The following is a 13,242-nucleotide window of genomic DNA, read 5'->3' as shown; positions in this document are numbered from 1 at the left end:
CCACAAATGTTTCAAATACCACTTGCCACTTGTGTATATGTATTTTCCCATAACCCCTTAGTAATAAAATTGGCAATAAAGACTCCATTTTCTAATACAATCTAAAATGTCATTCTCTCCTTCAAATGGTAAAATCTGCAAATTTTGGTCAACACTCCCTCAACTATTATAGTCATAACCAAATCCAGGAATTCCATAATGCCTTGTCCTCAGACTAGGAGGCACTGGCCCTTGGTGGGTGGGACGGTGGGGGCAAGAGGGTAAACATATTCTCAGAAGTCTGTAAGTTCTCTACTAGGATTTTTAAATGTTTTCTATCTTCATTTCAATAATGATCTTTAAAATTTCCTATGAAATTATTTTGATCATACAGATGACTGCCAAATAAGCTGGCGCCCTGCCAGGATTTTAGTGCTGGGGTTTTTGTTTGTGCTCATGACCTCTCCGCACTCTCCTCACCATGCCAGGGTTTGCGTCCTAGTCAGGGAACCACACCACCATCTGTCGGTTGTCATACTGTGGTGGCTGCATGTTGCTGTGATGCTGAAAACTATGCCACCAGGATTTCAAATACCAGCAGGCTCACCCATGAGGGATAGGTTTCAGCAGAGCTTCCAGACTAAGACATGCTAGGAAGAAGGACTGGGGGCACCCACTTCCAAAAAACTGGCTGTGAAAACCCTGTGAACAGCAGCGGAGCATCGTTTGGCACAGCATCAGAAGGTGAGAGGATGGCGCAAAAAAACGGGCAGGGTTCCACTCTGCTGGACACAGCATCACTGGGAGTCAGGATCAACTCCACCATACTAACTAACAGGACCTCAGTAGGGAACCATATTCACCTAAAATGACAGCGCTTCTCTTTTTATATTATTGAGAAACATGACTGGCTGTTTTTTGCTGCCTTATATTATTTAAAAAGTGGAACTTTGATTTGGAATTATTGAAATAGCATGGCGCAGCAGGATAATATTATGACTTTAATTTTTACGAGGTAATAAGGAACACAGAAGCAGACTTGATACAAAAATGATGCATTCATGTCAATTAGGAGCCAAGTGACCTCATAACAAAGTATACGAATAAAGGTTCCCCATGGTTGAAACAGATCAAGCGATGGGAGAACTGAGCTGTCACACACGGTACAAACACTACCCACATTGTTACATAAATCCTACCTTCATTCATTCTCCCTTTGCACCAATAAACGTACCAGGAAATATGAAATGAACATTTTCTCAACAAGACGTTTGTAATTTTTTCAGCATTGACTTTGAAGCACACTATTAAATTGGTTGGTCTATTAAAATAAAGGATTGCTGACTTAAAAACGGATTCATTGCTTTGGTTCAGTGAAACAACAAAGTATACCACATGAAATTAATATTGTTTACTTGAACGTATTGATTTTGTGGTTTTATTGTACCTATTTCATTGCAAATCTGTTTTTGGCTTTATACGGTGCAACAGCTTTAAGCATAAGAAATTTGTATCTAGAGTCTGGATCTAGTTTTATCTTTGTACATGTTGAAGTAATATTTTAATAAAAATAATTCAGGTCAGTAATGGAGGTCCGAGCAAATTTTCAGTCCTTGCCAAGAGAACATGTTACTCAATGTTGCCAAACATGGCACTAATTGATTATTAATATCTCTGTGGGAAATTGCTTTATAGCAAATTACTTTACAGTTAAAGGGCAGATAGGAAAACATTTTGTAGAGCCTGACCTTCACATTCCGGAATGTCGCAGTAGTCGAATCTGGTCCCTGGATCTGTGGTGTAACACCAGGGTCCCTTCTCATCATTGTCCGGATTCCGGCAGTAGTTTTCTTCCAGCCCCTCTGAAGGATTCTTATCAGGGGAATATCTGTGGAGGATGGAGAAGAACCATTTTGACTATATTTTTAAAATCAGCATGTTATCAGCATCATAGAACAAGATGCTCTCCATTTCCCATCTGAGGTTCCAGGTGTGCCCCTCAAATGCATTTGGCTCTGCACTGCAGCATGTGTGTTCTCCGATTTTCAATTTCTCTATTCCTAGGCTATTTCAGCACAGTAGCAAATATTCCTATTATTACTGTATTTACAGCCAAGTCTTAGAAATAGAGCCAAAATGTTTTTCTGCACTCGGTAGAAATAGAAAGACCTCGAAAGCCTGCGGAATTCTTGATTCATTCCAAACACCTGTTTTTGTCAGTTGCCCTTCTCTCTGTAAAAATAACAGTAGTTAATATCATTTTCCCTGTGTGAACTATGTGCTGGGCATTAACTAAAATCTTTCCACACATTCTCTCATTTAGTCTTAATAAAACTCCTGTCAGGAAGGTGTTATTATCCTGATTTTCTAGATGAGAAAACTGAAGGGTAGCAATGTAAAGCCAAAGAAAACTTCCCTAAGCTTGAACAAGGGTTAAGTAGCATCTCAAAAATTTAAAGTCAGATCTGTCTGACTGCAAATGCTGTGTTCTCTCCAAAATGCAGCCAGAATTCATGGGGGAGGCGGGAAATGGGGAGTGAAGCTCATTTTCAGGTCTAGAGACAAGTTGCTGTGTAGAGATAACAAATTTGAGCAAAACCCCAAGACTTTGAGTCTGAAAAGGCAGGTTTTGTTTCTGGTTCTTTTACGTACCTGTTTTTGGTAAATTGCACTCTCTCATGACCTCAGTTTCCCCATCTGCTGGGGTAGAGATGGCTTAGATTATCTCCAAGGCCTCTGACAATCTATGATTTGGCCATTTTGTTTAATCATTCTACCTCTACAAGCCTTAAGGTCCTGGGAATATGAGACCTGTCCATCTCATAGGCATGCAATAAAGGCAATTTGTTTGGGAGGCCCGGCAATAGACACCCAATTCCTACTCGATAAGCATTGCTACTGAGAACTTAATGCCACCTAACACCGTATTGGGCAAAGTACGGAAAGAATGACGCTAAAGTAAATATAGGCAAGTTGCAAGACAATCTATTTTTCGTTTATATTTGATTGATTATTTTGTTCTACAACGCAGAGGTGAACACGTGGTGGGAGCTCTAACTTGGTACATTTGATTTAGACTAATTTGGTTTTCAACAGTCATCTTTGGCCTTTTCTTAGACTCAGCCTAGAATTCATGGTTTTATTATTATTTTTTTAATGAGTTGTCCTTCTATATCCTATGTCTCCCAGAAAAGTAGCTACACGAGAGTGAATGAAAAGCAACCATCTCCTGCTTTTGTGTGTGAGGAAGACTGGCCCTGAGCTAACTTCTGTTGCCAGTCTTCCTCTTTTTGCTTGAGGAAGCTTGTCACTGGGCTAACATCTGTGCCCATCTTCCTCTGTTTTACGTGGGATGCCAGCACAGTGTTGCCTGACGAGTGGTGCTAGGTCCGCGCCTGGGATTCAAACCTGCAAAGCCCGGGCTGTTGAATCAGAGCACACGAACTTAACCTCTACACCACCAGGTGGACCCCCATGTTCTGCTTTTATGCTATGAATAATTGAACCATCCTACATCAACATCACTAAGGGTCTCTTTGTACCTGCCTATTCACATATTCTGGTTTGGTTCAGAAGTGGTGGAATCATTCTCAGCATAATAGGTGAACATAGAGATGAAAGAGAAAGTCTTACTTAGGTATGTGCGGAGAGGTGTCACTCCATTTTTGACAAGAAACCCCGTTTTTCGTTTTGGACGTCGTGCCCCTGTAGCTCCTTCCAGTCCCAGTCTTGCACTCTGAAAGATAAACTAAAGGAAGTGCGCACAGTTATCAAATCCTTTCACGACAAGGAACATCGTGAGGAAGCCCCGCACTGCTTAGTCACATTGAAAGGACTCGCACACCAGACGACGCCATCTTCCTCTGATTTAAAACGATAGTCTTTTAGATGTGGGGAGGAGTTGCAGTTGCTAAGCTATTTGGTGCTTTGATTTCTTCATTCAAAGCTGGGCCCGCTCTGTGTAATGGGGGTACCACACGGGGTGCTGGGGACACCAGGAGTACAGAACAAAGACCTTACCTCTGTGGAGCTTACGTCCCAGGGGAGTCAGGGGGCCAGTTACAGGAAGTAACCGAGGACATAAATTATGAAAGGAGATCACCTCACGGTGACATGTCCAACAGAGAAAATAAATGGCGTGATGAGAAAATAGCGTGATGAGAGAGTGAATGGGAAAGTAGACGGGGGCTTTTTACACAGGGCGGGGAACAGGCTTTTCAGAGGCTGAAAGAGAACCAAGCCACTTCTACTTTTTGAGGCTCTCAGTATTTTAAATATGAAAAAGTACCAAACCAGCTTATAAACTATGGTCTACTTTAAATGTTTGCAGTAGACGCTCTCTACCAGCCTCCACTCACCCAGCACACCGCTTAGCCAGTGGGCCCCACCCTGTCTTTAAAAGACACTGTCAGGCGCCCACCTGTGTCCCACATGTGGTAGGACGGGCACCTGTGTCTGGCAGGCCGCTTTCCAGGGTGCCCATCCACTTCTCTTCCCAACAGTTGGGTTATATGCTTACTAAGGGTCGGCTGTTTTTGTTGTCAAAACTATTTGTACGACTATATCTGATTAAAGATGAGCTAAAGTGAGAAATGAATGGAAAAAAAAAGCCAGAGCTTTTTTTTGAAAACTAAGTTGAATGCTTTTAAGGATTTGAAAGAGTTGAATTGTTTGTTTTAAAAATTGCTATCAAATCCACTGAACACAGTCCGCTCCTATAGTTGACTATGTGAGTTTGGGGGGAAATTGTAAGAACATAAATGTATTTTACAGTCAGATTGATTAACAGATGTCTACAGATCTCGGCCCTCTTCAAAGAAAAGGAAACTGGTTATTGCAGACAATGCACTTAGAGGGGAGTTTCTGCAAGAAATGCACTAGATAACTCCTGTTGGTGGCCCCATCTTCAAAGAAAATGCCTCCACTCTACACCCAAAGGTGCCCATGTAAACTTGTGCTTTCACTGAAAATATAAAATACTTAAGGTATGTTTGTATCATCTTTTTTGATTCTCCATCTTAACCAAGTTTTTAAACTAATTGATCAGTTATCTGGGGAAGGTACTTCTAATACACTTAAACCTAGCACTATGCGTAAAGACTGCAAAGATATCTCCATTGAGATACGTTATTACAGTTGACATATTACACTCAACAGAAGTGTAAACTCAAGGTGCTTTGGAGGCCCAGGGGTCACGGAAGACTTTTAAAAGGAAAGCTTAAATAACGCACGGCCCTGGAACAATTGCTAAGGATTTGGATATTATTCTAAGGGCACTAAAGGTTTGAAGCAGGGAATTTACAGAGCAGCCAATGCAGTGACCCGGCCAGTGATGATGGTGGCTTAGACCCAGATGGTGACTGTGGCTGCAGTGGCAAGTGGCAGATGTAAATGTGATCTGACACTGAGTGTTCCCAGAAAAACCCTGGCAGGGAATTGAGCAGTGGGTCCATATTCCACAGGAAAGAAACAAGCACCAAAAAATGAGTGACTTTGACTTTTTACCTCTCCTTTGTTTGCATGTACCTGCCAGAGTTGACATAACCTTTTGCTCTTTTCCGTCATCTTGAAAACAAGCAATTATTCAACTATTTAAAGGAAGCTAGCGGTCACCCCCATGTTCCTTCGGGTTAACAATTGACAAATGACATATTTAAATATTAGCATTTGCCAAGGAGAATCCCACCAGGCCTTTATTTTGAAAGCCGGTAGATAGTATTTAATCCTATATATCTCATCCTCTACTCACTGTCTGTAAGAACTAATGACTTCAACAGATAAGCTGGAGATGTAATCTACTCTTTAATCTCAAGAATTAGAAATAAACAGTGTTAAGGAAAGGCATGTATCAGGCACACAGCTAATTAAACCTGAGAAGATGAACCGATGCCTGGAAATAGTCCCAACCTAAAGAAACACTTTCTGAAATCTTATTTAGAGTTTCGTGGTGAGACTAGAAGGAATGTCACAAATCGTTGTCGAGAACACAGGGAATAGGATGTTTCTTGTTGTCTGTAATACCTGTAGAATATTCTGTAGAATATTTGGAGAACTAAGTTGTTATTATAAATGGTCGTAATACGTGGCCAAGAACAGAGTATAGGAGGGAGTTTTAAAAGTGTCATACATTCACTTAAATCTTCATACATACTTAATGGAACTTTTGCATACCTAAAAAGACGTGCAATTTCTGTAGGAATCAGGCCACCCCTTATCCTAAACAATGGGACTATTGATCCAGAATTTTCAAGGAAATTATGGAAAAGGAACTACAATTCCTGCCCATTTTCAAAAGACAACATTCCAGAGTCTGAGGGAAGCATACACCATGACGGAAAAAAGTGGAAAATTTAGGAATAAAAATAAGGATTTTGTCTCTATCGAACTATTACTGAGGATATAAAACTCCTCAGTTTTTCTATTTCTCCAGGCTTCAATCCAGAAGCTGAGGCCGAGGACCGTGCTCCCTGCAGAACAAGAAGCCAAGATCAAAAGGAATGTTTAGACTCCCCTTCCTCCTTAAAATAAGATAAAATTTTGAATACCTTATTTTCAGGGGGATAGAGGTAGAAGTGATTTTGTAAATTCAATCCCTTCCTTTGCAAATCAAGAAAAATGAAAGCTAAAAGGTGAAGTAATCTACTCAAGTTGACATAGTGGATTAGTAGCCAAATCTTGTCCTGACTCCAAATTCAATTACACTATACCATAGTGTCTCCAGTCTCTGGCCTGATGAATTACAGATTTAAAGAGGAGGAAGGGAGGGGACAGGGAGAAGGAGAAAGGAAGGGGGAGGGTAGGGAGGGGGGAGGAAGGAGAAGAAGGGAGGGGAAGGTGGGGAAAGGGGAGGGGGAAGGGGGGAGGATGGAGGAGGAAGAGGGGAGGAGAGAGGAGGAGAAGTAGAGGAACGGGAGGAATGAAAAGGGGAGGAAAGAAAAGAGAAAGGGAAGAGGGATGAGGAAAAGAGAGAGGAGGGGAGAGAGGGAGGAGGGGAAGAGTGGGGAGGGGCGGGGAGGAGGAAAAGAGAGAGGAGGGGAGGGAGGGAGGAGGGGAGGAGTGGGGAGGGGTGGGGAGGAGGAGAACAAGAAGGAGAACAGGAGGAGCAAGAGGAAGAAACCACCGTACTCACTTCTCTTTTCAAATAAAATAACATCTCTCATCCTCATGACTGGGGAAGACTTCCTGTTTTCAGCCAGGAGCACACATCGTGGCTCTTTACTGTGATATTGGAATGCCCTGCAGAAGAGAATCAGGAAACGCTGCAAATGTTTTCCTTTATTGAAGGAAAGGAAACTTTCAATGATAAGCAAGAGACTCTAAAGATAATTGTATCTTTTGATGGATCAAGGAGCTCAGAACTGCTACCTTCAATGGAGTTTGGCACAGCATCAAGGAAGCACTGTAAAAGAATACATCAACTCGGAAGGTACTCTGATTTTCTTCCACCTTTACTTCTCCCCTTCCAAATTTTCTGTTTCAACTGCTTAAGTCTTTCCTCACTCACTTTCTTAATTAAATGCCAGAATATTTGCTTTTGAGTTGGAAAGAGGCAACTCCAATTGCTTTGAACCAATTCCCAAGATGGCCTGGGTGACTTTTGGACTCCTGTAATTTCCCCTTGACTTGTGCCTCTGCATTCTACCCCTCAGCCTGCACCTCACACCTCCTTGCCCATCCATGTGGTCTTGCCGTGGATACTTGGTCTGACATTCAAAACCATCCACAGCTACCTTTCCAGCCCCATCTCCAACCATCCACATGAACCCTTTGCCTTAGTCAAATTGGTCCATCACTGGGGCATCATTATCTCTCTCACAGGGGCACGCTGCTCCCTCTGCCTAGAACGCCTCCTACCCTATCGGTATTTATCAAGATCTCTCGCACCCTTCAAAGCCCAACTCAGTTCCCTTCTCCTCCCTGAGGCCTTCTCTAGCTGTCCCAAGCCCTGGGAACTGTTCTTTCCTCTGAATCTTTATAGATCTTTAATTTATTTTATTTATGTAATCTTTTATTGACTACGTCACTTATCAATAACTTGCATTGGCTGTATTTTTAAAAAAGTTTTACATTTTATCCAGTTTCTGTGACTACACCATACATACACAAGGACAAGTACTGGATCTTTTATCTATACAAAGATCTAACATACATACTGATAGATGTTATTTATACTGGATCACTGTATCTATATCTTTTTGCTCTTTAGGGTCTAGGGCACATTCAGTCACATTATCCTCAATAAATATTTACCAATGATGATGTTAGAAACTAGAGCTCAGAACAATAGCGGCTGATGTCATGTGCAAAAATGAATAACTTCCTTTTGGGGCATTTTTCTAAAGGGAACATTAATAAATTTTAGCAAGAAATTGCTCACATGGTTTCAGATACAGAGTCCAAACTCCAATCCTGTGAAATTCCTCTTTCCTCTTAAATCCTATTTTTGTTCATAAATCTATGGGTAAATTTCTTGTTATCAAAATAATAGTGTCTCAAACAGCAAGATTTCTGAGTACGTGTAATGACACTGAAAATACCTGCAAATAAATGCTGTTTCCTCCATACATTTTGCCTCGCATTCTTCTATGCTACTTGCTGAAAGCGGCTTCCTGGTGAAGGTAAACAGTGAAGCCCCCTGGGTTGTTACATAGTCATCCAGGATGTCTCCGTGACCTACCAATGGAAGACAAAAGTGGGACAATTAACAGCATTAACCAACACCATTATTTAATTATCATGACTTAGTCATCTATTTGCTTTGCATCAACCAAATAGAACTTGGAAGCAGGATGCGTGGCTCTGAATAAAAATGCGTAGTCACGAAAGCAGTCCCGTTAATAGACTGCAGTATATTAAAAGATCAGCTGGATTGTTAGATGAATAGATTAAAACTATTTAACAGCTTCCATGTTACTACATTAATGGGGATGAAACCTTAAGAATAAATTTGTTCCATCTGCTATTGATTGCCATGTCACATCAGAACAATAAGAGACCACCAGTGTGACCAATACTGATGTCGACTTGTTCATCCTCGGGTATATAGAGAACTTGGAGCTATTCTGGGATTCCTGACAGTATAAGTTTTTGTTGTGACCTTGTCACTTAAACTGATGTGATAAGCATTCTCTGAATGGTTCTACTTTGAGATAAAAAAAATTTGAGTGAGTTGATTATTTTGAGAATAAATAAGACCTGAATTAAGTCTCAACTGCAATACAAGGTCGTTTTCATACTGGGCTCAGGACAGTGACACCTCACTATTAATAAAGGAGAATTCATTTTGTCCATGATGATGACAGGTGTCTGACTTCTCTGAGAAAGTTGTAAAAAAGCAGAGCCTGGGACAAATACCTGCCTTGAGTTTTCTGTGAGATAAAATCTGAGGCAAAGGATCTGTCTGAAAGTTGCTGTGTCCTGTGGCCGAGGAGCCACAGTCAGGTTCCCACTGCAAGGCTACAAAGAGAGTCCCCTGGGCTGAGGCACCATGTGGCTCCTGAGCTAGCTTTGACAGCTCTGTTCCAAGCCAGGAGATGTCAACCTCCATCCTTTGGGTATGGAATACAAGTGGTTTTCCTAGGATGAGAGGTTAATAAAATGAAGACAGCCAAGTTTCCTAAAGTTTGTCCAAATGGGATTAGGCAACATGGCAACCTTGGCCTCTTTGACGGAAGAGGTGGGAACCAAAGCCAGATTGACCAGGCTGAAGAGCAGCTTAGGAGAGGCAGTGGGAAGACAAGTCTTTTCAGAAGGCTGGCTGTGAAAGGACCATTTTCAGGAGGGCATATGTGGTCACGAATTTTTTTTTAAAGATGAGACATTCGAGAGCGTGTTTGGTTACTGATGAAAATTATCCAGTGGGAAGGATCATTAAGCGCCAGATCCTCATTCTCAGAAAGGCCATCTCTGCCCACCTGAAAACACACACATTGCATAGGGGGGATGCCCTCTAGCAGATTAGGACAAAGCCATCTTCTGGAGTCCACCCTCCAGTACCTCTGCTCCTTCATCCTTCCTCAATTCAAGATACTCCAAAGTGGGAGGGTGGATACTGAACAAGAAGTTGGCCGATGCAGTTGAAATTTAATACATCAAAAAGTACTTGATTAATGTTTCCAAAGATCATAGAGAAATCAATATTTTAGACCCATAGCCATGTCTTCATTCTGCATTTTCTCCCAATTTGAGATCTCATTCCCACGAAGAGTTGGGATTTGGTACATTCTATGGATCAGGATGTGATTTAAAAAACAACACAAAAACTCTATAAAGTGCATCAATAAAGAGTTAAATTAAACTTTTCAAAGAGTTCTTAGAAAGTGGAGAAAGCTGGTGTATCAGTGGTACCAAAACAAGAAAATTTCCATTATATCACCCTTTAATTGTTACCTTTAATTATGTTACGTTGTTATGTTTCATAGCATACAGTTCCTGAGACCCACCTTTGGAGCAGATAGCCCAAAGAAATATCCCAAAAGAGAATAATTTTTTTCTTTTTTTGCTTGAAAAGTTTTCCCCCCAAATTTTCCTTTATTCAACTCCAGGGCTTATATAGTAATGGGGTGTAATACAGTTTATTTATTGACCAAGAAATATTAAACAAATCTTTTTAGTACGAAAAGTATTTTTATATTCTAGACCAAATGTATAGAGATATATATATCTCAAAGTAAGTGTATTTTATTGATAATGTGGTAGTGGTGTTTTTATAACATTAGCATGTATATGTGCATGCATTCTTGTGTGTTTGAAAGAAAAGCATTAGTGGTTGGGGAAACGCAAACTGCTTATCCATTTCCCACTGAGAAGAGGATATTTTTCCTCTCGCCAGTCATTTCAGCCACTGGAAAGATGAAACACTTTCACGGAAAATAAAGATTAAATACCTTCCTTTCAAAAGGAGCTTAGGAAAGACTTTTCTCCCCTAGGTTGATGAAGACACGTGTTAATCTTGTTACAGAGAAGTTCATTCTGACACTTGGGTGTGACCCACTGAATCAGCCCGCACTGTTCCAGGTCCTGGTTTCCACGGGCTAAAACAGAGTATGCGCACCTGCACCCGCATACACAACCATTTCCCACAGAAATCTCTTCGTACAATCTTCTTCTCTGTGTTTTCTTTGATATTTCTTGGAATGGTTCCACTAAAGTCGAATGTATTTGACTCTAATTTAATGCACAACTGTAAAATTTTATCTAGCAGTTCATAAATTGAATTACAAGTATCTATACACATTTATATGAATAACTACTAGCGTAATGGATGACTCCATTTATATGAAATGTCCAAAATAGGCCAATCAGAAACGGAAGATAGATTAGTGATTGCCAGGGGTAGGGCAGGGCATAGGGTGGTGGGAGCTGGGGGTGACAGCTAAGGGGGTGGAGTTTCTTTTTTGGGGTAAGGAAAATGTTCTAAAATATATTGTGGTGATGGTTGCCTAACTCTGAATATACTGAAAACCACTGGATTTTATGCTTTCAATGGGTGAACTGCATTGTATGTGAATTATATCTCAATAAAGCTGTCAAAAAAAAAAAAGAACTATAAGGTCCTGCTTAGAATATTTTAAAGAAGGTTTAAACAAAGTCAAAAAAAAAAGAAGAAGAACACCAGATTCCTTCTTGGAAAGCCCTGGTTTAAACCCTGGTTTCTTCACTTCCTGGATTTGGGAGTTTGGCCAGTAGGCAAACAGCATGATTTTCGTAAGTATGGATTTCCTCCTCTATAAAATAGGGATGCCCTATCCTACCTATTACACCACTGAATAAGCTGTTATTATTAAAGGACAACATGCGTATGTATAAAAATGTGCCTGACCTAGCTCAAGCACGAAGTGAATATTTGTTGAATTATTTTTGCATACATCACTTGGTAAATTGATGCCTGTGGTTTCTCCAGGCGTAAGAAACAAACCTGTATGTATGGAAGTCCTTACTTAAGCCATAACCATCAGGGAACCAGTGAACACAACTCAAGACCAGTCAGAGAATGTAGTCAAGGACAGACTTCATTGTTCTCATTTCAAAGAGAGGAACATACAACACCTTAATAAAAATGCTCTAAATTAACCAAACGGAGAACCAGGGAAAAAGACTAACAACTTTTTGGACTGTTAAGCATATGAGATATTTTTTCAACTAAAATGACCATCACTTGGGCTCCATTTTTTTGGATTTAAAAAGCCATTCATTATTTTCTCTGCCCATTCATCTCCAGTACTCGCAGGGAAATTAAACTTATCTCTTGAATTGCTTAATCTTATATTTAGATTTTGAATTGGGAATCTCATGAATCAAAAGCTGAATTAAACTAGTTGCCCAATAAAGCCATTATGTCTCTATTTTGAATACATCGCTAGGAAAAAAATTCTTGATTAAAGGAAAAAAAAAAACTTTAAGTCTTACCTGACTTCAGAAATAAAAGCAGTAGAAAGACCACTTCTTGATGTTCCATTTTGGAACTGGCCAGCGGTGTCCAGAAAACAGCGTGTCCCAATCCTGAGATGTTATTGACTTACATGAAAGGAAATGCATCCACAAACAAGATAATCACATATAGTTAATTATTCTCCTAGAAGCCGATTGCCACCGTGCTCTGAGGGTTCAAACATTACCTTGACTGAAGGATCTTACAAAATGTTTGAGAGCAGAATTTGCAATAGATGCTGGGAAGTGGTGAAACCAGTGCCCGCCCCCTCGGCTGCCCCATGCTGCCTTTTTTTCTCCTTATTCCTCACCTTACTCCCAGTCCATCATCTTTCCAACTTAGCCATTTTCTTCTCTCTTCTTTCATTCCCTTTCTTTTCGGTGAAAAAAAAAAGTCACAATAATAGCTCTCATTTGCTGTGAACTTTCGTATGCCAGACGGTCTGCTAAGTGGTGCATACTCATAGTTTCATTCAACCTTGGAAACAAGCAATATTCATCATCCCCATTTTACATGAGGGGACTCAAGCTAAGAAAGTTTAACTTTCCCAACTTTACTTAGCTAACAACTGGTGGAGTTAATAAATGTAAGCTAAGGCATCCCCACATCCTACCAGTGTAGAAATTACAAAATAAATTAAAATATTTTATTATTATCAACATTTCTTTATGCCCGGTGGACTCACGTGTTTTCCATGATTGCAAATTATGTTATAAAAATATCGATCTTTTCCCCAAAACGAATTCACAGTGCATTAGATTGCCATCCTCATGAAATAAAGCAAGAGTGGTAAAATTAAGTTTACAGAGTCTCTCTCGGTTTCATTGCTGAGT

The 13,242-nt window shown here is 40.4% G+C and overlaps 1 protein-coding gene across 2 annotated transcripts in view; it reads right to left on the bottom strand.

Moving 5' to 3' along the window:
* The window catches only part of PLG (plasminogen), a 45,821-nt gene extending 33,216 nt beyond the window's left edge, over positions 1–12,605 (bottom strand). Inside the window, exons 1-5 of one of the 2 annotated variants that reach the window (XM_044761505.2) lie at positions 12,388–12,605; positions 8,517–8,652; positions 7,109–7,215; positions 3,613–3,727; positions 1,728–1,867 (exon numbers count right to left, since the gene is read on the bottom strand). In XM_044761505.2, coding sequence (XP_044617440.1) covers positions 1,728–1,867; positions 3,613–3,727; positions 7,109–7,215; positions 8,517–8,652; positions 12,388–12,436 — 547 coding nt within the window. In that variant the 5' untranslated portion in view covers positions 12,437–12,605. The remainder of the gene's footprint in view (positions 1–1,727; positions 1,868–3,612; positions 3,728–7,108; positions 7,216–8,516; positions 8,653–12,387) is intronic. The other variant, XM_014858362.3, reaches the window with a different exon arrangement.
* Between the last annotated feature and the right edge of the window lie 637 nt (positions 12,606–13,242).

The sequence above is a fragment of the Equus asinus genome, chromosome 1 (genome assembly GCF_041296235.1).
Source record: "Equus asinus isolate D_3611 breed Donkey chromosome 1, EquAss-T2T_v2, whole genome shotgun sequence".
Classification (NCBI taxonomy): Eukaryota; Metazoa; Chordata; class Mammalia; order Perissodactyla; family Equidae; genus Equus; species Equus asinus.
Note: the sequence above shows the minus strand (reverse complement) of the source record. Positions and strands in the feature narration are given on the sequence as shown.